This window comes from Rhinoderma darwinii, chromosome 4 (assembly GCF_050947455.1).
Source record: "Rhinoderma darwinii isolate aRhiDar2 chromosome 4, aRhiDar2.hap1, whole genome shotgun sequence".
NCBI lineage: Eukaryota > Metazoa > Chordata > Amphibia > Anura > Rhinodermatidae > Rhinoderma > Rhinoderma darwinii.
The window spans coordinates 172,605,305-172,626,930 of record NC_134690.1 but is presented as its reverse complement, the minus strand read 5'-3'; the positions used below and the strand labels follow the sequence as shown (position 1 = coordinate 172,626,930).

At 46.7% G+C, this 21,626-nt stretch overlaps 1 protein-coding gene across 3 annotated transcripts in view; it reads left to right on the top strand.

Moving 5' to 3' along the window:
- Positions 1-21,626, top strand: part of ECE2 (endothelin converting enzyme 2) — a 160,451-nt gene that overhangs the window by 35,740 nt on the left and 103,085 nt on the right. For all 3 annotated transcript variants that reach the window (XM_075861901.1, XM_075861902.1, XM_075861900.1), the window contains 3 exons: positions 1,667-1,732; positions 2,419-2,607; positions 2,903-3,045. In XM_075861901.1, the coding sequence (XP_075718016.1) occupies positions 1,667-1,732; positions 2,419-2,607; positions 2,903-3,045 (398 nt within the window). The remainder of the gene's footprint in view (positions 1-1,666; positions 1,733-2,418; positions 2,608-2,902; positions 3,046-21,626) is intronic.

Below are 21,626 nucleotides of genomic sequence, written 5' to 3'. Positions count from 1 at the left end.
ACACGCCGTGTGAACCTGTCAACTGAAAAGTCATTCACCACAGTGTCTCCCTCTTGACTTTCATAATTCTTAGCCATTTGGTGTGTCCTATAGCTTCTACCAGCTGCCATTGTAAAAGCACTCCCAAAATGGGAGCCGGACAATGCTTAGCAATTTGAAGACACCTTTTCCTGTCTTGAAGCCAAAAGTAGGGAGGGGGTGAGATTCCCTCCCACATTTACAGCAGTTGTAGGTCAGGCTGCCCTGCCTGATTCACCTTGCTGTAATTCTGGGAAGTGCTCCCTCTGGTGGCCAACATAGGAAAACATATAAAATTATTATTTAATTTTGAATACTTTCCACCCTGTGAAAGAAAATAAAATAAATACAGCCAATTTTTTTTTTAAATATAATAAAAATAAGTAACTTACCTAAAAAAATTTGTTTCATTCGTGACACATTCCCTTTAACAGAGGCAGAGTGAAGTCAGTCCTGGGGGCCTTCATTCGGCCCCTGGGCTGCCATAACAACCATCAGCACCCCGCGATGGTGTCACAGTGGGACCGATGACTTGTCGGAGTGGACGGCCCCTCTCTTTTTAACGCCTCAGATGCTGCAGTCGCGATTGACTGCAGCATTTGAGGAGTTAAACGGCCAGGAACAGCGAAATCGCTGTTCCTGGCAGTTAGTCCCGAGTGTCAGCGTTTGGCGCGAGCCCACTCCATACATCACACCCTGCACTACGACATGCTAATACGTAGTGGTGCGCAAAGAGGTTAAGTAAATAAACCAAAAAAGCAATACTTACCTATGCTTGCCCCTGGCGATCCAGCGCTGTCACTCTGATGGCACTCCCGGTGGTTGTTTACATTCACGCAGCATGTTACCACTGCAGCCAATCAGAGGGCTCAGCAGGGCTTAGTGGTGACAAATTGAATTTCTGGCATAATGCCAGAAATACAACATATGACCAATGAGGCCCGCTGAGCCCTCTGATTGACGGCAAATGTCACATGCTACATGAATGTAAACAACCACCAGAAGTGCCTCCGGAGCGACAGCGCTGGATCACCTGGGGCAAGCATAGGTAAGTATTGCTTGTTTAGTTATTTTATTTCCAGGCCCTAGTAAAAAAAAAAATCGCATCCTAGATGACCACTTTAAATGATGAATTTCTTTCCATTGAAGAGAGAAGATATATTATCCTTGTAGACAGGAATATTATGTTAATAAATGTAGAGATGAGTAGAACGGAATGAATGGATGATTAATAGGAGAAACCACAAGATAGTCTGTGATCAATGTAGAACAGCATAATAGTAAGGCTGCGATAATTACTAAGGTCGTCTTATGACAACAGTTGAATGGAAGAGAAGATAGGTTTTCAGGAAGGGAATAAAAAAGCAATGGGTGTAGGAGGAGGAATTTAAAGAGAGATATTAGAAAGGTGGCAAAGTTTATAAAGTTAAGTGCTGAAGAGGTTGGTGAGGAAATGCCAAGGTAAAGAACAGAACTAGAAATAGGAATGGACAACTAGAAAGGGGCAGTGATAAGAAATGCCATGGGGAACTTCATAATGTGAAAAATGGAAATAATAATATTAAGACATTACATAAAGGAGACAAATATTCAGTGGTAAATATTAGTACACATATTGTTTTACCTCATACACGTCTTTCTTCTGCAGGTAGATCAATCTGGACTCTTTCTTCCATCAAGAGATTATTATCTAAATAGGACAGCTAATGGGAAGGTCAGTCACCATGTCATATATGCTTCTTATTTTCTTATTTCTTGAAACCAAATATATCCTGTGCTGATACTACACTGAGTTACTATTTGGGATCCATCATATATTTGCTTGATGCATGGGTGTTTTATATTTCACAGGCTTTATTACTTGTGCTTGCTAGGTGAATGGAGAAACTATTAGAGCATGGATGAAAGGGTAACTAAACTTTCAGAAAACTTCTGACATGTCATAGTGACAGAACTTTTGTCAGAAAGCCGATGTAACTGTGTACGGGCCCATAGACTTTGTATTGAGTCCATACACTGTTACATCGGGTTTCCGTCAAAAGCCGATCAGAAACTAAGCAGCTCAGCACTCACCCGAGCCCTTCTGCCGCTTCGTTTAAGCGATCAGTGGGGGGTCTCAGTGCTTTCACACCCACTGATGAAAACTTCTGACAGGTCAATATGACATGTCGGAAGTTTTCTGAAAGTTTATTTACCCCTTAAGGCTGGCTTCACACTGTGCATTTTTAGCATTCATTTTTTTTTGTTTTGGTTGATGACCACCCAATGAGAGACATAGGAGATTATCTACCAAAGCTAAAAAAAAAACATGGTTAAAAATACAACAAAAACGCACAGTGTGATTGCAGCCTTACACATTCAGTGATAGATACAGCAAGTGCTTGATTTCTTTGTTTCCAGGTGCTTGCTGCATACCAGCAATACATGGTAGACATGGGGATGCTGCTTGGGGGCTATCCTGGCTCAGTGGAAATACAGATGACTCAGATTCTGGAGCTTGAGATCTTGTTAGCCAATCTCACCGTTCCACAAGATGAGCGCCGAGATGAGGAAAAGATTTATAACCGCATGACAGTGGCTGAACTGCAGGTGAGATCTTGAAAGGACATATTCAGAATGTCATTAAATACATAATACAATTTATCTGATACACATACAAGTGATAGTCAAATGACTCAAAAATTTTATTTATTCCCTCTTTGTGCACTTGTTCTTTATGACATTCAAAAACAAATATTTTGAAATGCATTTTCACTTATGCCATATATTTATATTAAATACAATCAGTATCCTCGTATAAATAAAATGAGTAACCACTAGCCACAATTTTCATGACTCTAAAATTCAGGCATGCTATATTAAGAATTGACTAATATTTTGACAGAATCTAGCACCTGCATTTGATTGGATGGATTATTTGTCCTTTGCGCTCTCACCTTTGGATATCAATGACACAGAACCTGTGGTGGTTTATGGCAAGGAATATCTCCAGCAAGTGTCGGCTCTAGTAAACAACACCGACCCAGTGTAAGTGACTGTTTACAATGTGAAATCAAAAACTGTTTTGATTCAGATTGACATTACCTTTAAATGTATCCCCAAGGCCAGTATTTTGTTTCATTAATATACCTACTTTCATTTGTTACATTGTCAACTGTTTAATGTCTATAATTGATGTAGTTGAAATGAAGAAATGGTTCAAAAATTGGGGATCAATAGGCCATTGGAATAAGTGTAGATTTCTAACGTTAATCTGTTTTCCCTTAGTCCTAATAGCAGCACAATAATGGAGTATTTCTGCCCCTGTGTACTAGTAGGTGTCACGGCGCGGGTGTGGACCCACTGGGCCATACCGCGTAGCGGGATAGCAGCTGGCCAACTAAGTACAAAACAATGTCTATAGTCCAGAAAGGGTACCTGAGACAATGTAGACAGTGGCGGAGACACAACTTGACTTTCACCATAGATGACACAGTAGATGCAGAGGAAGGCACGACTTGACTTTCACTGTAGATGGCACAGAGGCATGGTAGCATGGGATACAGGGTACAGGCAGCAGGAACGGGTAACACTGGGAACTGGAAAACACTGGGAGACCATTTGCAAGACAAACTTTAGGTATACAACAACGCTCAGGCAAGGAACAAGTGGGCAGAGCCCTTTTTATAGTCCAGCAGCATTCTGGGCTAATTACTGATTATAAACAACTGGACGTGTACTGGCCCTTTAAGATAGTAAGTCTGAACGACGGTCCGCAGCCATGGACGTTACATTAACCCCCTCTTACGCCCCCTCTTCTTGGGGACAGAAATCTCTTCACGAGGACAGGGGCATCAATGTTTTCCTCTGGCTCCCAAGACCTCTCTTCTAGACCAAATCCCCTCCAATCCACCAAATAAAACATCCTTCCTCCCACTTTCTTGGTGGCCAGGATCTCCCTCACTTCGAAAGTCCCTGACGAGCCGCCAGGAGCCACTGCGGAACTAGGAGTCCTGGAGTAGCGGTTCAGGACCACGGGCTTCAGCAAGGAGACCTGGAAGGATTTAGGGATCTTGAGGGTAGGAGGCAGCCGAAGGATTGATTTGTAACAGAATCTCGAAGGGTCCGAGAAACCTGTGAGCAAACTTGCAAGACGGCGCCCTCAGCTGGATATTTCTGGAAGACAGCCAGACCTTCGTACCTGGAAGAAACTGGGGAGGTTCTCGTCTTCTAGTGTCTGCCTTTCCCATTATGCGGTTCACCGCCAGGAGAATAGAAGATCGTGTCTGTTGCCATATCTGCAGAAAGTCCCTGAAGGTAGAGAGTCAGCTGCAGGCACCTGGGACATAGTAGAGACAGGAAGAGGTATACAAGGCTGTTGGCGGTAGACGATGAAGAACAGACTGGAGGTGGTGGACTCACTAATATGGTTATTAAAGGAGAACTCAGCCCAAGGAAGCAGATGCACCCAGTCATCATGCCATCTGGAGACAAAGTGCCGCAGATAGTTCTCCATAATCTGGTTAACCCTAAGCCGAGAAAAAGTCCAACTTTACACCGAGGAGGCTGCAGAGTGCTCTCCAGAACTTCGAGGTGAACTGGACTCCTCGATCCGAGACAATATGCAGAGGCAAGCAATGCAGACGGAAGATGTGTTGAACGAAGAGGTCGGCCAATCAAGCAGAAGACAGGCCAGTCAGGGGAACAAAATGAGCCATCTTAGAAAATCGAAACACTACCACCCTGATCACACTGCATCCCGCAGACAGAGGCAGATCTGTGACAAAGTCCATAGCAACATGCTGCCAGGAGGCATTGGGCACAGGCAGTGGTTGGAGCAGACCGGCTGGTCTGAGTGGGAAACTTAGTTTGCAGCGCACACCGTACAGGAGGAGACAAAGTCCATAACGTCTTTGGGCAGCATGGGCCACCAGAACTGATGGGCAATTAGGTCTCGGTTCTTACGTGCACCCGCGTGACCTGTCAGCTTGGAACTGTGACCCCAGCGAAGAATTCTTCCTCTGTCTGCCAGACGTACAAAAGTTCTTCCCGGAGGAATATCTCTAACTTGCAGGGGGTTGACAGAGAAGATGCAGGAAGGATTAATAAATTTCCGTGGGGACTCCACAGTGTCCTCTGTTTCAAACGACCTAGACAAGGCATCAGCCCTCACATTCTTGTCGGAAGGTCGGTAGTGGAGTTCGAACCGGAACCGAGCAAAAAACAACGACCACCTGGCTTGACGAGGATTCAGCCGTTGTGCCGTCTGTAGATAGGTCAGGTTCTTGTGGTCTGTGAAAACCAGGATAGGATGAGCTGCGCCTTCCAGTAGGTGTCGCCACTCCTGCAGGAACAGCTTGATGGCCAGTAACTGCCGATCCCCAATCGAGTAGTTGCGCTCTCCGGGAGAAAACAGTTTAGAATAGTAGCCACATACCACAGTCTTGCCTTTCGAACCTCTCTGGAACAAAAATGCACCGGCACCAACAGAGGAAGCGTCTGCCTCTAATGAAAACTGTAGGAACACATCAGGGTGATGAAGTATAGAGGCTGACGTGAAGGCCTTTTTTAAGGTTTTAAATGCGACTTCTGCTTCTGGAGTCCACACCTTGGCATTAATGCCCTTTTTAGTGAGGGTGGAGATGGGAGCTGTCAATGAAGAGAAGTTGGGAATGAATAGCCGGTAGAAGTTGGCGAATCCCAGGAAGTGTTGTATGGCCCTTAAGCCTTGGGGGCATGGCCATTCCAGGACAGCCTTTACCTTCTCATGGTCCATTTTAAGACCCTGATCGGAGATAATATAGCCCAGGAAGGGTAGAGACTTCTTTTCAAATACGCACATCTCCAGCTTGGCATAAAGATGATTCTCCCTTAATCGAAGCAACACCTGGTGGGCATGACCCTGATGAGTCACGGTATCTGGGAAAAAAATCAAAATGTCATCGAGCTGCACCACAACACAGACATAGGGGAGATCACAAAAAATGTAATTGACAAATTCTTGAAACACCGCGGGGGCGTTACACATGCCGAAGGGCATGACCAGATATTCGTAGTGTCCATCACGTGTATTAAATGCAGTCTTCCCTGATGAATCCGGATTAGATTGTAAGCCCCCCGCAGGTCTAGCTTAGAAAAGAAATTTGCCCCCGTATGCGATCAAACAGTTCTGAAATCAAAGGCAATGTGTACCTGTTATTCACCGTGATCTGGTTGAGGCCTCGGTAGTCAATGCAGGGTCAGAGGGATCCATCTTTCTTCTTGATAAAGAAAAACCCGGCTCCGACCGGGGATGAGGTTTTACGTATGAAGCCCCTCCCCAGATTCTCTTTAATGTAGGCTGACATAGACAGGGTCTCTGGCAAGGGAGTGAGGGTATACTCTACCGCGAGGAGGGGAGGAATCAGGAACCAAGTCGATAGGGCAATCATATGCTCGATGTGGAGGCAATGTCTCTGCTTCCTTCTTGTTGAAGACATCTGAGAAAAGAGAGTAACAAGGAGGCAACCCTGCCAGTGACTGATGCGGAGAAGACCGAGGCAGATGGACATGCAGCAGACAGCGGTTCAGACACTTGGGGCCCCACTGGATACCCTCTCCAGAGTTCCAATCCAGGACTGGGGCGTGTAGACGGAGCCAAGACAAACCCAGCAGCATGGGGTTGACGGCCTTGGGCAGGACAAACAGGGTGATCAGAGTGAAGAACTCCCACTTGGAGACTTAACGGCTTGGTCACAGACAAAACTGGGTCAGGCAAAGGCAGTCCATCCACCGAGGCAACGATCAACGGCCTTTCCAGCAGAACAGTGGGCAACTGAAGAAGATCCACAAGATCTTGGCAGATTAAATTGGCTGCAGAGCCATTGTCTAGGTAGACAGAGACTGGATGGGGTCTCTCGCCAGCGACGATGGTCACAGGAATGAACAGTTTGGAGGAGAGTTCTCTATTAAATGCAGTATCGCCCAGGGTTGCCTTTCCAACCAATCCTAGGCGTTGGGGTTTTTTGGCTTCTGAGGACACAGATGCACGACATGGCCAGCGAGGCCGCAATATAAACCGAGTCCAGAGGTGCGCCTGCGCTGTTTCCCTTGAACGGACAATTTAAGCCGATCCACCTGCATCGGAGCCTCGGGCGGGGCAGAAGAAGAAGGCAAGAGGGGTTGCTGGAAGTTGGGCGCCAGTCTAGGAAGCCGTCTCTCCTGTCGAACCTCTTGAGATCTCTCTCTGAGCATTATGTCCACTCGAGTAGCAAGTAGAATCAGGTCATCCAAGGCAGCTGGTAGATCTCGAGCACCAAGTTCGTCCTTGATCTCGGGCGATAGGCCATGCGAGAAGGATGCTACCAAGGCCTCATTGTTCCAGGACAATTCTCCTGCCAGGGTCCGGAACTGGATGGTGTATTTGCCCACGGAGGCGTCCTCCTGGCGAAGGTTAAAGATAGCAGTGGCTGGCGACGAGACTTGTCCAGGCTCTTCGAATACGGTATGGAACAACCGCCCGAACCCCTGGAAGTCTCGGGTCCCTGTCCTTCCCAGATTGGATTCGCCCACGCCAGGATTTGGCGACAAGTAGAGACATAATGAAGGCGATCCTGGCTCCGTCCGAAGGAAATGCTCGGGCGTGCAGAGTGAAGTGGATATGGCATTGGTTCAGAAACCCCCTGCACGAACTTGCGTCTCCATGGAACCGAGGTGGCAATGGTAGCGAGAACCGAGGATCCAAACCGGAGCTGCCAGGAGGTGTAGCAGGAGGGTCGATCGGAGGAGCTTGAATAGGAGCAGAGAAGGAAGTAGCCAGCGCCCCTAGCTGCTGTGCCATGGAGTCTACTGCCACAAGATGTTGATCCTGTCGTGCTCGCAGATCCTGCAGTTCCGCCTGCATGGCTTGGGAGGGTGACATGCCCTTGAATTGACCACCGGGGTCCATGGCCTGAGCGTACTGTTACGGCTCGAGGTGTGGACCCACTGGGCCGTACCGTGTAGCGGGATAGCAGCCGGCCAACTAGGTACAAAACAATGTCTATAGTCCAGAAAGGGTACCTGAGGCAATGTGGACAGTGGCGGAGACACAACTTGACTTTCACTGTAGATGGCACAGAGATGCAGTGGAAGACACGACTTAACTTTCACTGTAGATGGCACAGAGGCACGGTAGCATGGGATACAGGGTACAGGCAGCAGGAACGGGTAACACTGGGAACTGGAAAACACTGGGAGACTATTTGCAAGACAAACTTTAGGTATACTGTAAAGGATCTGCCAGGCACAGCTTCTGTGTCAACACCCATAGGTAATCAGTCTGCACCTGCTTCTATGTCTGTGAGACTGACTCCATCTTCCACCACTCAGGATGGCCGGCTTAGGAGTGGGAGAGCTTATCACAGCCTGGCCAGACGGAGCTAGCTCCCGCCCTCTGTCTATTTATACCTGCCTTTCCTGTTCCTCCTTGCTTGTGATTCTTCTCTGTTGGTTTCCTGGCCCTGCTGCAGCTTCTTGAACTATTTGTCCCTGCTTCATATTGACCCTGGCTTACTGACTACTCTCCTGCTCTGCGTTTGGTACATCGTACACTCCTGGTTTGACTCGGCTTGTTCACTACTCTCCTGCTCTGCGTTTGGCACCTCGTACACTCCTGGTTTGACTCGGCTCGTTCACTACTCTTGTTGCTCACGGTGTTGCCGTGGGCAACTGCCCCATTTCCCTTAGCTTCTGTGTTCCCTTGTCTGTTTGTCTGTCGTGCACTTATTGAGCGTAGGGACCGTCGCCCAGTTGTACCCCGTCGCCTAGGGCGGGTCGTTGCAAGTAGGCAGGGACTGAGTGGCGGGTAGAATAGGGCTCACTTGTCTGTTTTCCTCCCCCGTCCATTACATAATCACAAGCCCATATACCTAGTCTCCCTGGTCCCTGACACTACTATGGACCCCCTTGAGACCCTGGCTCAGCAAATGCAGGGTCTCTCCCTACAGGTCCAGGCCCTGGCTCAGAGGGTCAACCAGCCTGATGCTACCATGGTAGTGCCCCTCACCTCACCTCTTGAACCCCACCTCAAGTTGCCTGACCGGTTCTCAGGGGACCGGAAGACTTTTCTCTCCTTTCGGGAGAGTTGTAGGCTCTATTTTCGCTTAAAGCCCCACTCCTCAGGTTCTGAGAGCCAGCGGGTGGGTATAATTATGTCCCGGCTCCGGGAAGGGCCCCAAGAATGGGCCTTCTCCTTGGCTCCTGACGACCCTGAACTTTCCTCCGTTGATCTTTTCTTTTCTGCTCTCGGACTCATTTATGACGAGACTGACAAGACTGCCTTTGCCGAGAGTCAGCTGGTGACCTTAAGTCAGGGTAAGAGACCTGTTGAGGAGTATTGTTCTGACTTTAGGAAGTGGTGCGTAGCTTCTCGGTGGAATGACCCTGCTTTAAGGTGCCAGTTTAGGTTGGGTCTGTCGAACGCCCTGAAAGACCTGCTAGTTAGCTATCCCTCTTCTGACTCCCTAGACCAGGTTATGGCTTTAGCGGTACGACTTGACCGACGTCTCAGGGAACGACGACTTGAAAATTTTTGTGCTTTCTCCTCTGACTCCCCCATGATGCCTCCCGAGGTTCCTTTGCTTCGTTCTTCCACGGAAGACTCGGAGGTACCTATGCAACTCGGGGCCTCCGTGTCCCCCCAACAACGTAGAGAGTTCCGCAGGAAGAATGGTCTCTGCTTCTATTGTGGGGATGACAAGCATCAAGTGAACAACTGTCCTAGGCGTAAGAATAAGCAGCCGGAAAACGTCCGCGCCTAAGTGATCATCGGGGAGGTCACTTGGGCGCACAGGTATTTCCCATAAATATGAAACGTAATAAAATCTTGCTTCCCTTTCAGGTCTCTTTTGGTGGTAGGTCTGCTACCGGCAGTGCCTCCGTGGATTCAGGGTCTTCTGCTAATATCATGTCTGTGGAATTTGCTATGTCTCTAGCTATGCCTTTGATTTATTTGCCTAAACGTGTCCCGGTAGTGGGTATCGACTCCACTCCTCTTGCTAATGGTTATTTTACACAGCATACCCCTGTTTTTGAACTCCTTGTTGGCTCCATGCATTTGGAGCAGTGCTCTGTACTGTTGATGCAGGGATTATCGTCCGATTTGGTTTTAGGCCTTCCCTGGTTGCAGTTGCATAATCCCACGTTTGACTGGAATACTGGGGATCTTACCAAATGGGGTAATGAATGCTTGACGTCATGTTTTTCTGTTAATTCTATTTCTCCCCCTGAGGAGGTGAACACGCTACCTGAGTTTGTTCAGGACTTTGCGGATGTTTTCTCTAAGGAGGCCTCCGAAGTGTTACCTCCTCATAGAGAATACGATTGCGCTATCGATTTGGTACCAGGAGCTACGCTCCCTAAGGGTAGGATATTTAATTTCTCTTGTCCCGAACGTGAAGCCATGAGAGAGTATATCCAGGAATGCCTGGCCAAGGGTTACATTCGCCCCTCTACTTCTCCGGTAGGTGCTGGCTTCTTCTTCGTAGGGAAGAAGGATGGTGGTCTTAGGCCATGCATTGACTACCGAAGCTTGAATAAGGTCACTGTTAGGAACCAGTATCCCCTTCCTTTGATTCCTGATCTCTTTAATCAGGGTTCAGGGGGCCCAATGGTTCTCTAAGTTTGATCTACGTGGGGCGTATAACCTTATCCGCATCAAAGAGGGGGATGAGTGGAAGACTGCGTTTAACACGCCCGAAGGTCATTTCGAATACCTCGTCATGCCCTTTGGGTTGTGTAATGCTCCCGCGGTCTTTCATAAATGAGATTTTAAGAGACTACCTGGGGGTATTTCTTGTAGTGTACCTTGATGACATACTTGTGTTTTCCAAGGACTGGTCCTCCCACATTGAGCATGTCAGGAAGGTGCTCCAGGTCCTTCGGGAAAACAAACTATTTGCGAAGACCGAAAAATGTGTGTTTGGGGTGCAGGAGATACCATTTTTGGGTCAAATCCTCACTCCTCATGAATTCCGCATGGACCCCGCCAAGGTCCAGGCTGTGGCGGAATCGGTCCAACCTGCCTCCCTGAAGGCGTTACAGTGCTTCCTGGGGTTCGCTAATTATTACAGGAGGTTTATTGCTAACTTCTCGGTCATCGCTAAGCCTCTTATGGATCTCACTCGCAAGGGTGCTGATCTCCTCCACTGGCCTCCTGAGGCTGTCCAGGCTTTTGAGGTCCTTAAGAAGTGCTTTATCTCGGCCCCGGTGCTGGTTCAGCCCAACCAAATGGAGCCATTTATCGTGGAGGTTGACGCGTCCGAGGTGGGAGTAGGGGCTGTCTTGTCCCAGGGTACCAGGTCCCTCACCCATCTCCGTCCCTACTTCTCCAGGAAGTTCTCGCCCACTGAGAGTAACTATGACGTGGGCAACCGCAAACTCTTAGCCATTAAATGGGCATTTGAAGAGTGGTGCCACTTCCTGGAGGGGGCTAGGCACCAGGTAACGGTCCTTACCGACCACAAGAATCTGGTTTTCCTAGAATCTGCCCGGAGGCTAAACCCGATAGAAGCTCGATGGGCGTTATTTTTTACCAGATTCAACTTTTTGGTTACCTATAGGGCTGGGTCTAAAAATATTAAGGCTGATGCACTATCGCGTAGCTTCATGGCTAGCCCTCCTTCGGAGGAAGATCCTGCTTGTATTTTTCCTCCAGGTATAATCATTTCCTCTATTGATTCTGATTTAGGCTCTGAAATTGCGGCTGATCAAGGTTCTGCTCCCAGGAACCTTCCTGAGAACAGGCTGTTTGTTCTCCTGCAATTCCGGCTAAGGGTACTTAGGGAAAATCATGACTCCGCACTATCTGGTCATCCAGGCATCCTGGGTACCAAGCATCTCATTGGCAGGAACTATTGGTGGCCTGGGTTGCCTAAAGACGTTAAGGCCTACGACGCCACTTGTGAAGTTTGTGCCAGGTCCAAGACTGCCAGGTCCCGACCAGTGGGCTTACTACGTTCTTTGCCCATTCCCCAGAGACCTTGGACCCATATCTCCATGGATTTTATCACCGATTTGCCTCCATCTGAAGGCAAGTCGGTGGTGTGGGTTGTAGTAGACCGCTTCAGTAAGATGTGCCACTTTGTGCCCCTCAAGAAACTACCCAATGCTAAGACGTTAGCTACCTTGTTTGTCAAACACATCCTGCGTCTCCATGGGGTCCCTGTCAATATTGTTTCTGACAGAGGGGTACAATTTGTTTCATTGTTTTGGAGAGCCTTCTGTAAAAAGTTGGAGATTGATCTGTCCTTCTCCTCTGCCTTTCATCCTGAAACTAATGGCCAAACTGAGAGGACTAATCAGTCTCTAGAACAATATTTAAGGTGTTTTATCTCTGACTGTCAATATGATTGGGTCTCATTCATTCCCCTCGCCGAATTTTCCCTTAATAACCGGGTCAGTAACTCGTCAGGGGTCTCCCCCTTTTTCTGTAATTTTGGGTTTAATCCACGGTTCTCCTCCGTTTCACCTGGTAGTTCCAACAATCCCGAGGTAGAGGTCGTTCATCGGGAACTGTGCACAGTCTGGGCCCAGGTTCAGAAGAACCTAGAGGCGTCCCAGAGCATACAAAAAACTCAGGCAGATAGAAGACGTTCTGCTAACCCCTTGTTTATGGTCGGGGATCTGGTGTGGCTATCGTCAAAAAATTTGCGCCTGAAAGTCCCGTCCAAGAAGTTTGCTCCCCGGTTTATAGGGCCGTACAAGGTCATTGAAGTCCTCAATCCTGTCTCCTTCCGACTGGAGTTGCCCCCATCTTTTCGAGTACACGACGTGTTTCATGCCTCCCTCCTTAAACGCTGCTCCCCATCCTTGGCTCCCTCGAGGAATCCTCCGGTCCCTGTTCTCACCCCTGAGGGGGTAGAATTCGAGGTGGCCAAGATTGTGGACAGCAAGATGGTCCAAGGCTCCCTCCAGTACCTGGTCCATTGGAGAGGATACGGGCCTGAGGAGAGGACTTGGGTACCCGCCCGGGATGTTCACGCTGGGGTATTGGTCAGGAGGTTCCACCTTCGTTTCCCCAATAAACCAGGTCCATCTAGAAAGGGTCCGGTGGCCCCTCATAAAAGGGGGCGTACTGTAAAGGATCTGCCAGGCACAGCTTCTGTGTCAACGCCCATAGGTAATCAGTCTGCACCTGCTTCTATGTCTGTGAGACTGACTCCATCTTCCACCACTCAGGATGGCAGGCTTAGGAGTGGGAGAGCCTATCACAGCCTTGCCAGACGGAGCTAGCTCCCGCCCTCTGTCTATTTATACCTGCTTTTCCTGTTCCTCCTTGCTTGTGATTCTTCTGTGTTGGTTTCCTGGCCCTGCTGCAGCTTCTTGAACTATTTGTCCCTGCTTCATATTGACCCTGGCTTACTGACTACTCTCCTGCTCTGCGTTTGGTACCTCGTACACTCCTGGTTTGACTCGGCTCGTTCACTACTCTTGTTGCTCACGGTGTTACCGTGGGCAACTGCCCCATTTCCCTTAGCTTCTGTGTTCCCTTGTCTGTTTGTCTGTCGTGCACTTATTGAGAGTAGGGACCGTCGCCCAGTTGTACCCCGTCGCCTAGGGCGGGTCGTTGCAAGTAGGCAGGGACTGAGTGGCGGGTAGATTAGGGCTCACTTGTCTGTTTTCCTCCCCCGTCCATTACATATACAACAACGCTCAGGCAAGGAACAAGTGGGCAGTGCCCTTTTTATAGTCCAGCAGCATTCTGGGCTAATTACTGATTATAAACAACTGGACGCATAGTGGCCCTTTAAGGCCATGCGGGCGCGCGTGCCCTGCGGTAAACAGTCACAGAACCCGGAATTTAGTGCCGGCGTCTCCCTGGAGGGAGATGCCGCTGAGAACACAGACGTTCATTGCCGGAGCCATCAGATGGTAAGTCTGAACGACGGTCCGCAGCCATGGACTAGAGTCTCCTCCCTACAAAAGGAAATCTAGCCCCTTATAATAAAGTAGTAAACTTAATTAGCAGTATTAGAAGTAGGGTAGTAGCAGCCTTAATTAGCAGTAGTAGCAGTAGGGCAGTAGGAGCGTTAATTAGCAGTAGTAGCAGTAGCAGTAGTAGCGTTAATTAGCATTGGTAGCAGTAAGGCAGTAGTAGCATTAATTAGCAGTAGTAGCAGCAGGGCAGTAGTAGCATTACTTAGCAGTAGGGCAGTAGTAGCATTAATTAGCAGTAGTAGCAGTAGGACAGTAGTAGCGTTAATTAGCATTAGTAGCAGTAGGGCAGTAGTAGCCTTTATTAGCAGTAGGGCAGTAGTAGTGTTAATTAGCAGTAGTAGCAGTAGGGCAGTAATAGCGTTATTAAGCAGTAGTAGCAGTAGGGCAGTAGTAGCCTTAATTAGCAGTAGTAGCAGTAGGGCAGTAGTAGCGTTAATTAGCAGTAGTAGCAGTAGGGCAGTAGTAGCCTTAATTAGCAGTAGTAGCAGTAGGGCAGTAGTAGCCTTAATTAGCAGTAGTAGCAGTAGGGCAGTAGTAGCGTTAATTAGCAGTAGTAGCAGTAGGGCAGTAGTAGCGTTAATTAACAGTAGTAGCAGTAGGGCAGTAGTAGCGTTAATTAGCAGTAGTAGCAGCAGGGCAGTAGTAGCGTTACTTAACAGTAGTAGCAGCAGGGCAGTAGTAGCGTTAATTAGCAGTAGTAGCAGTAGGGCAGTAGTAGCGTTAATTAGCATTAGTAGCAGTAGGGCAGTAATAGCCTTTATTAGCAGTAGGGCAGTAGTAGCATTAATTAACAGCAGTAGCAGTAGGGCAGGTGTAGCATTAATTAGCAGTAGTAGCAGTAGGGCAGTAGTAGCCTTAATTAGCAGTAGTAGCAGTAGGGCAATAGTAGCCTTAATTAGCAGTAGTAGCAGTAGGGCAGTAATGGCGTTAATTAGCAGTAGTAGCAGTAGGGCAGTAGTAGTGTTAATTAGCAATAGTAGCAGTAGGGCAGTAGTAGCGTTAATTAGCAGTAGTAGCAGTAGGGCAGTAGTAGCCTTAATTAGCAGTAGTAGCAGTAGGGCAGTAGTAGCCTTAATTAGCAGTAGGGCAGTAGTAGCGTTAATTAGCAGTAGTAGAAGTGGGGCAGTAGTAGCGTTAATTAGCAGTAGTAGCAGTAGGGCAGTAGTAGCGTTAATTAGCAGTAGTAGCAGTAGGGCAGTAGTAGCCTTAATTAGCAGTAGTAGCAGTAGGGCAGTAGTAGCGTTAATTAGCAGTAGTAGCAGTAGGGCAGTAGTAGCGTTAATTAGCAGTAGTAGCAGTAGGGCAGTAGTAGCGTTAATTAGCAGTAGTAACAGTAGGGCAGTAGTAGCCTTAATTAGCAGTAGTAGCAGTAGGGCAGTAGTAGCCTTAATTAGCAGTAGTAGCAGTAGGGCCGTAGTAGCCTTAATTAGCAGTAGTAGCAGTAGGGCAGTAGTAGCCTTAATTAGCAGTAGTAGCAGTAGGGCAGTAGTAGCCTTAATTAGCAGTAGTAGCAGTAGGGCCGTAGTAGAGTTAAATAGCAGTAGTAGAAGTAGGGCAGTAGTAGCCTTAATTAGCAGTAGTAGCAGTAGGGCAGTAGTAGCCTTAATTAGCAGTAGTAGCAGTAGGGCAATAGTAGCCTTAATTAGCAGTAGTAGCAGTAGGGCAGTAATGGCGTTAATTAGCAGTAGTAGCAGTAGGGCAGTAGTAGTGTTAATTAGCAATAGTAGCAGTAGGGCAGTAGTAGCGTTAATTAGCAGTAGTAGCAGTAGGGCAGTAGTAGCCTTAATTAGCAGTAGTAGCAGTAGGGCAGTAGTAGCCTTAATTAGCAGTAGGGCAGTAGTAGCGTTAATTAGCAGTAGTAGAAGTGGGGCAGTAGTAGCGTTAATTAGCAGTAGTAGCAGTAGGGCAGTAGTAGCGTTAATTAGCAGTAGTAGCAGTAGGGCAGTAGTAGCCTTAATTAGCAGTAGTAGCAGTAGGGCAGTAGTAGCGTTAATTAGCAGTAGTAGCAGTAGGGCAGTAGTAGCGTTAATTAGCAGTAGTAGCAGTAGGGCAGTAGTAGCGTTAATTAGCAGTAGTAGCAGTAGGGCAGTAGTAGCGTTAATTAGCAGTAGTAGCAGTAGGGCAGTAGTAGCCTTAATTAGCAGTAGTAGCAGTAGGGCCGTAGTAGCCTTAATTAGCAGTAGTAGCAGTAGGGCAATAGTAGCCGTAATTAGCAGTAGTAGCAGTAGGGCAGTAGTGGCGTTAATTAGCAGTAGTAGCAGTAGGGCAGTAGTAGTGTTAATTAGCAATAGTAGCAGTAGGGCAGTAGTAGCGTTAATTAGCAGTAGTAGCAGTAGGGCAGTAGTAGCCTTAATTAGCAGTAGTAGCAGTAGGGCAGTAGTAGCGTTAATTAGCAGTAGTAGCAGTAGGGCAGTAGTAGCGTTAATTAGCAGTAGTAGCAGTAGGGCAGTAGTAGCGTTAATTAGCAGTAGTAGCAGTAGGGCAGTAGTAGCCTTAATTAGCAGTAGTAGAAGTAGGGCAGTAGTAGCCTTAATTAGCAGTAGTAGCAGTAGGGCAGTAGTAGCCTTGATTAGCAGTAGTAGCAGTAGGGCAGTAGTAGCCTTAATTAGCAGTAGTAGCAGTAGGGCAGTAGTAGCCTTAATTAGCAGTAGTAGCAGTAGGGCAGTAGTAGCCTTAATTAGCAGTAGTAGCAGTAGGGCAGTAGTAGCCTTAATTAGCAGTAGTAGAAGTAGGGCAGTAGTAGAGTTAATGAGCAGTAGTAGCAGTAGGGCAGTAGTAGCGTTAGCAGTAGTAGCAGTAGGGCAGTAGTAGCCTTAATTAACAGTAGTAGCAGTAGGGCAGTAGTAGCGTTAATTAGCACTAGTAGCAGTAGGGCAATAGAAGCCTTAATTAGCAGTAGTAGCAGTAGGGCAGTAGTAGCCTTAATTAGCAGTAGTAGCAGTAGGGCAGTAGTAGCCTTAATTAGCAGTAGTAGCAGTAGGGCAGTAGTAGAGTTAATTAGCAGTAGTAGAAGTAGGGCAGTAGTAGCCTTAATTAGCAGTAGTAGAAGTAGGGCAGTAGTAGAGTTAATTAGCAGTAGTAGCAGTAGGGCAGTAGTAGCGTTAATTAGCAGTAGTAGCAGTAGGGCAGTAGTAGCGTTAATTAGCAGTAGTAGCAGTAGGGCAGTAGTAGCGTTAATTAGCAGTAGTAGCAGTAGGGCAGTAGTAGTGTTAATTAGCAGTAGTAGCAGTAGGGCAGTAGTAGTGTTAATTAGCAGTAGTAGAAGTAGGGCAGTAGTAGAGTTAATTAGCAGTAGTAGCAGTAGGGCAGTAGTAGTGTTAATTAGCAGTAGTAGCAGCAGGGCAGTAGTAGCGTTAATTAGCAGTAGTAGCAGTAGGGCAGTAGTAGTGTTAATTAGCAGTAGTAGCAGTAGGGCAGTATTAGCCTTAATTAGCAGTAGTAGCAGTAGGGCAGTAGTAGCGTTAATTAGCAGTAGTAGCAGTAGGGCAGTAGTAGCGTTAATTAGCAGTAGTAGCAGTAGGGCAGTAGTAGCATTAATTAGCAGTAGTAGCAGTAGGGCAGTAGTAGCGTTAATTAGCAGTAGGGCAGTAGTAGCCTTAATTAGCAGTAGTAGCAGTAGGGCAGTAGTAGCCTTAATTAGCAGTAGGGCAGTAGTAGCGTTAATTAGCAGTAGGGCAGTAGTAGCGTTAATTAGCAGTAGTAGCAGTAGGGCAGTAGTAGCAGTAGGACAGTAGTAGCCTTAATTAGCAGTAGTAGCAGTAGTAGCCTTAATTAGCAGTAGTAGAAGTAGGGCAGTAGTAGAGTTAATTAGCAGTAGTAGCAGTAGGGCAGTAGTAGTGTTAATTAGCAGTAGTAGCAGCAGGGCAGTAGTAGCGTTAATTAGCAGTAGTAGCAGTAGGGCAGTAGTAGTGTTAATTAGCAGTAGTAGCAGTAGGGCAGTAGTAGCATTAATTAGCAGTAGTAGCAGTAGGGCAGTAGTAGCGTTAATTAGCAGTAGGGCAGTAGTAGCCTTAATTAGCAGTAGTAGCAGTAGGGCAGTAGTAGCCTTAATTAGCAGTAGGGCAGTAGTAGCGTTAATTAGCAGTAGGGCAGTAGTAGCGTTAATTAGCAGTAGTAGCAGTAGGGCAGTAGTAGCAGTAGGACAGTAGTAGCCTTAATTAGCAGTAGGGCAGTAGTAGCGTTAATTAGCAGTAGTAGCAGTAGGGCAGTAGTAACGTTAATTAGCAGTAGTAGCAGTAGGGCAGTAGTAGCATTAATTAGCAGTAATAGCAGTAGGGCAGTAGTAGCGTTAATTAGCAGTAGTAGCAGTAGGGCAGTAGTAGCCTTAATTAGCAGTAGTAGCAGTAGGGCAGTAGTAGTGTTAATTAGCAGTAGTAGCAGTAGGGCAGTAGTAGAGTTAATTAGCAGTAGTAGAAGTAGGGCAGTAGTAGCCTTAATTAGCAGTAGGGCAGTAGTAGCCTTAATTAGCAGTAGGGCAGTAGTAGCCTTAATTAGCAGTAGAAGCAGTAGGGCAGTAGTAGCCTTAACTAGCAGTAGTAGAAGTAGGGCAGTAGTAGAGTTAATTAGCAGTAGTAGCAGTAGGGCAGTAGTAGCCTTAATTAGCAGTAGTAGCAGTAGGGCAGTAGTAGCCTTAATTAGCAGTCGTAGCAGTAGGGCAGTAGTAGCGTTAATTAGCAGTAGTAGCGTTAATTAGCAGTAGTAGCAGTAGGGCAGTAGTAGTGTTAATTAGCAGTAGTAGCAGCAGGGCAGTAGTAGCGTTAATTAGCAGTAGTAGCAGTAGGGCAGTAGTAGTGTTAATTAGCAGTAGTAGAAGTAGGGCAGTAGTAGCCTTAATTAGCAGTAGTAGTAGTAGGGCAGTAGTAGCCTTAATTAGCAGTAGTAGCAGTAGGGCAGTAGTAGTGTTAATTAGCAGTAGTAGCAGTAGGGCAGTAGTAGAGTTAATTAGCAGTAGTAGAAGTAGGGCAGTAGTAGCCTTAATTAGCAGTAGTAGAAGTAGGGCAGTAGTAGCCTTAATTAGCAGTAGTAGCAGTAGGGCAGTAGTAGTGTTAATTAGCAGTAGTAGCAGTAGGGCAGTAGTAGAGTTAATTAGCAGTAGTAGAAGTAGGGCAGTAGTAGCCTTAATTAGCAGTAGTAGCAGTAGGGCAGTAGTAGTGTTAATTAGCAGTAGTAGCAGCAGGGCAGTAGTAGCGTTAATTAGCAGTAGTAGCAGTAGGGCAGTAGTAGTGTTAATTAGCAGTAGTAGAAGTAGGGCAGTAGTAGCCTTAATTAGCAGTAGTAGCAGTAGGGCAGTAGTAGTGTTAATTAGCAGTAGTAGCAGTAGGGCAGTAGTAGTGTTAATTAGCAGTAGTAGAAGTAGGGCAGTAGTAGCCTTAATTAGCAGTAGTAGCAGTAGGGCAGTAGTAGTGTTAATTAGCAGTAGTAGCAGCAGGGCAGTAGTAGTGTTAATTAGCAGTAGTAGCAGTAGAGCAGTAGTAGAGTTAATTAGCAGTAGTAGAAGTAGGGCAGTAGTAGCCTTAATTAGCAGTAGTAGCAGTAGGGCAGTAGTAGCCTTAATTAGCAGTAGGGCAGTAGTAGCCTTAATTAGCAGTAGTAGAAGTAGGGCAGTAGTAGAGTTAATTAGCAGTAGTAGCAGTAGGGCAGTAGTAGCCTTAATTAGCAGTAGTAGCAGTAGTAGCCTTAATTAGCAGTCGTAGCAGTAGGGCAGTAGTAGTGTTAATTAGCAGTAGTAGCGTTAATTAGCAGTAGTAGCAGTAGGGCAGTAGTAGTGTTAATTAGCAGTAGTAGCAGCAGGGCAGTAGTAGTGTTAATTAGCAGTAGTAGCAGTAGGGCAGTAGTAGTGTTAATTAGCAGTAGTAGCAGCAGGGCAGTAGTAGCGTTAATTAGCAGTAGGGCAGTAGTAGCGTTAATTAGCAGTATTAGCAGTAGGGCAGTAGTAGCCTTAATTAGCAGTAGTAGCAGTAGGGCAGTAGTAGCGTTAATTAGCAGTAGTAGCAGTAGGGCAGTAGTAGCGTTAATTAGCAGTAGTAGCAGTAGGGCAGTAGTAGCGTTAATTAGCAGTAGTAGCAGTAGGGCAGTAGTAGCGTTAATTAGCAGTAGTAGCAGTAGGGCAGTAGTAGCGTTAATTAGCAGTAGGGCAGTAGTAACCTTAATTAGCAGTGGTAGCAGTAGGGCAGTAGTAGCCTTAATTAGCAGTAGTAGCAGTAGGGCAGTAGTAGCGTTAATTAGCAGTAGTAGCAGTAGGGCAGTAGTAGCGTTAATTAGCAGTAGGGCAGTAGTAGCCTTAATTAGCAGTAGTAGCAGTAGGGCAGTAGTAGCGTTAATTAGCAGTAGTAGCAGTAGGGCAGTAGTAGCGTTAATTAGCAGTAGTAGCAGTAGGGCAGTAGTAGCGTTAATTAGTAGTAGTAGAAGTAGGGCAGTAGTAGCCTTAATTAGCAGTAGGGCAGTAGTAGCCTTAATTAGCAGTAGTAGCAGTAGGGCAGTAGTAGCCTTAATTAGCAGTAGTAGCAGTAGGGCAGTAGTAGCGTTAATTAGCAGTAGTAGCAGTAGGGCAGTAGTAGCGTTAATTAGCAGTAGTAGCAGTAGGGCAGTAGTAGCCTTAATTAACAGTAGTAGCAGTAGGGCAGTAGTAGCGTTAATTAGCAGTAGTAGCAGTAGGGCAGTAGTAGCGTTAATTAGCAGTAGTAGCAGTAGGGCAATAGTAGCCTTAATTAGCATTAGTAGCAGTAGGGCAGTAGTAGCCTTTATTAGCAGTAGGGCAGTAGTAGCGTTAATTAAAAGCAGTAGCAGTAGGGCAGTAGTAGCGTTAATTAGCAGTAGTAGCAGTAGGGCAGTAGTAGCCTTTATTAGCAGTAGGGCAGTAGTAGCGTTAATTAACAGCAGTAGCAGTAGGGCAGTAGTAGCGTTAATTAGCAGTAGTAGCAGTAGGGCAATAGTAGCCTTAATTAGCAGTAGTAGCAGTAGGGCAGTAGTAGCGTTAATTAGCAGTAGTAGCAGTAGGGCAGTAGTAGCGTTAATTAGCAGTAGTAGCAGTAGGGCAGTAGTAGCCTTAATTAGCAGTAGTAGCAGAAGGGCAGTAGTAGCCTTAATTAGCAGTAGGGCAGTAGTAGCGTTAATTAGCATTAGTAGAAGTAGGGCAGTAGTAGCGTTAATTAGCAGTAGTAGCAGTAGGGCAGTAGTAGCGTTAATTAGCAGTAGTAGCAGTAGGGCAGTAGTAGCCTTAATTAGCAGTAGTAGCAGTAGGGCAGTAGTAGCGTTAATTATCAGTAGTAGCAGTAGGGCAGTAGTAGTGTTAATTAGCAGTAGTAGCAGTAGGGCAGTAGTAGCGTTAATTAGCAGTAGTAGCAGTAGGGCAGTAGTAGCGTTAATTAGCAGTAGTAGCAGTAGGGCAGTAGTAGCGTTAATTAGCAGTAGTAGCAGTAGTAGCGTTAATTAGCAGTAGTAGCAGTAGGGCAGTAGTAGCCTTAATTAGCAGTAGTAGCCTTAATTAGCAGTAGTAGCAGTAGGGCAGTAGTAGCCTTAATTAGTAGTAGTAGCAGTAGGGCAGTAGTAGCCTTAATTAGCAGTAGTAGCAGTAGGGCAGTAGTAGAGTTAATTAGCAGTAGTAGCAGTAGGGCAATAGTAGCCTTAATTAGCAGTAGTAGCAGTAGGGCAGTAGTGGCGTTAATTAGCAGTAG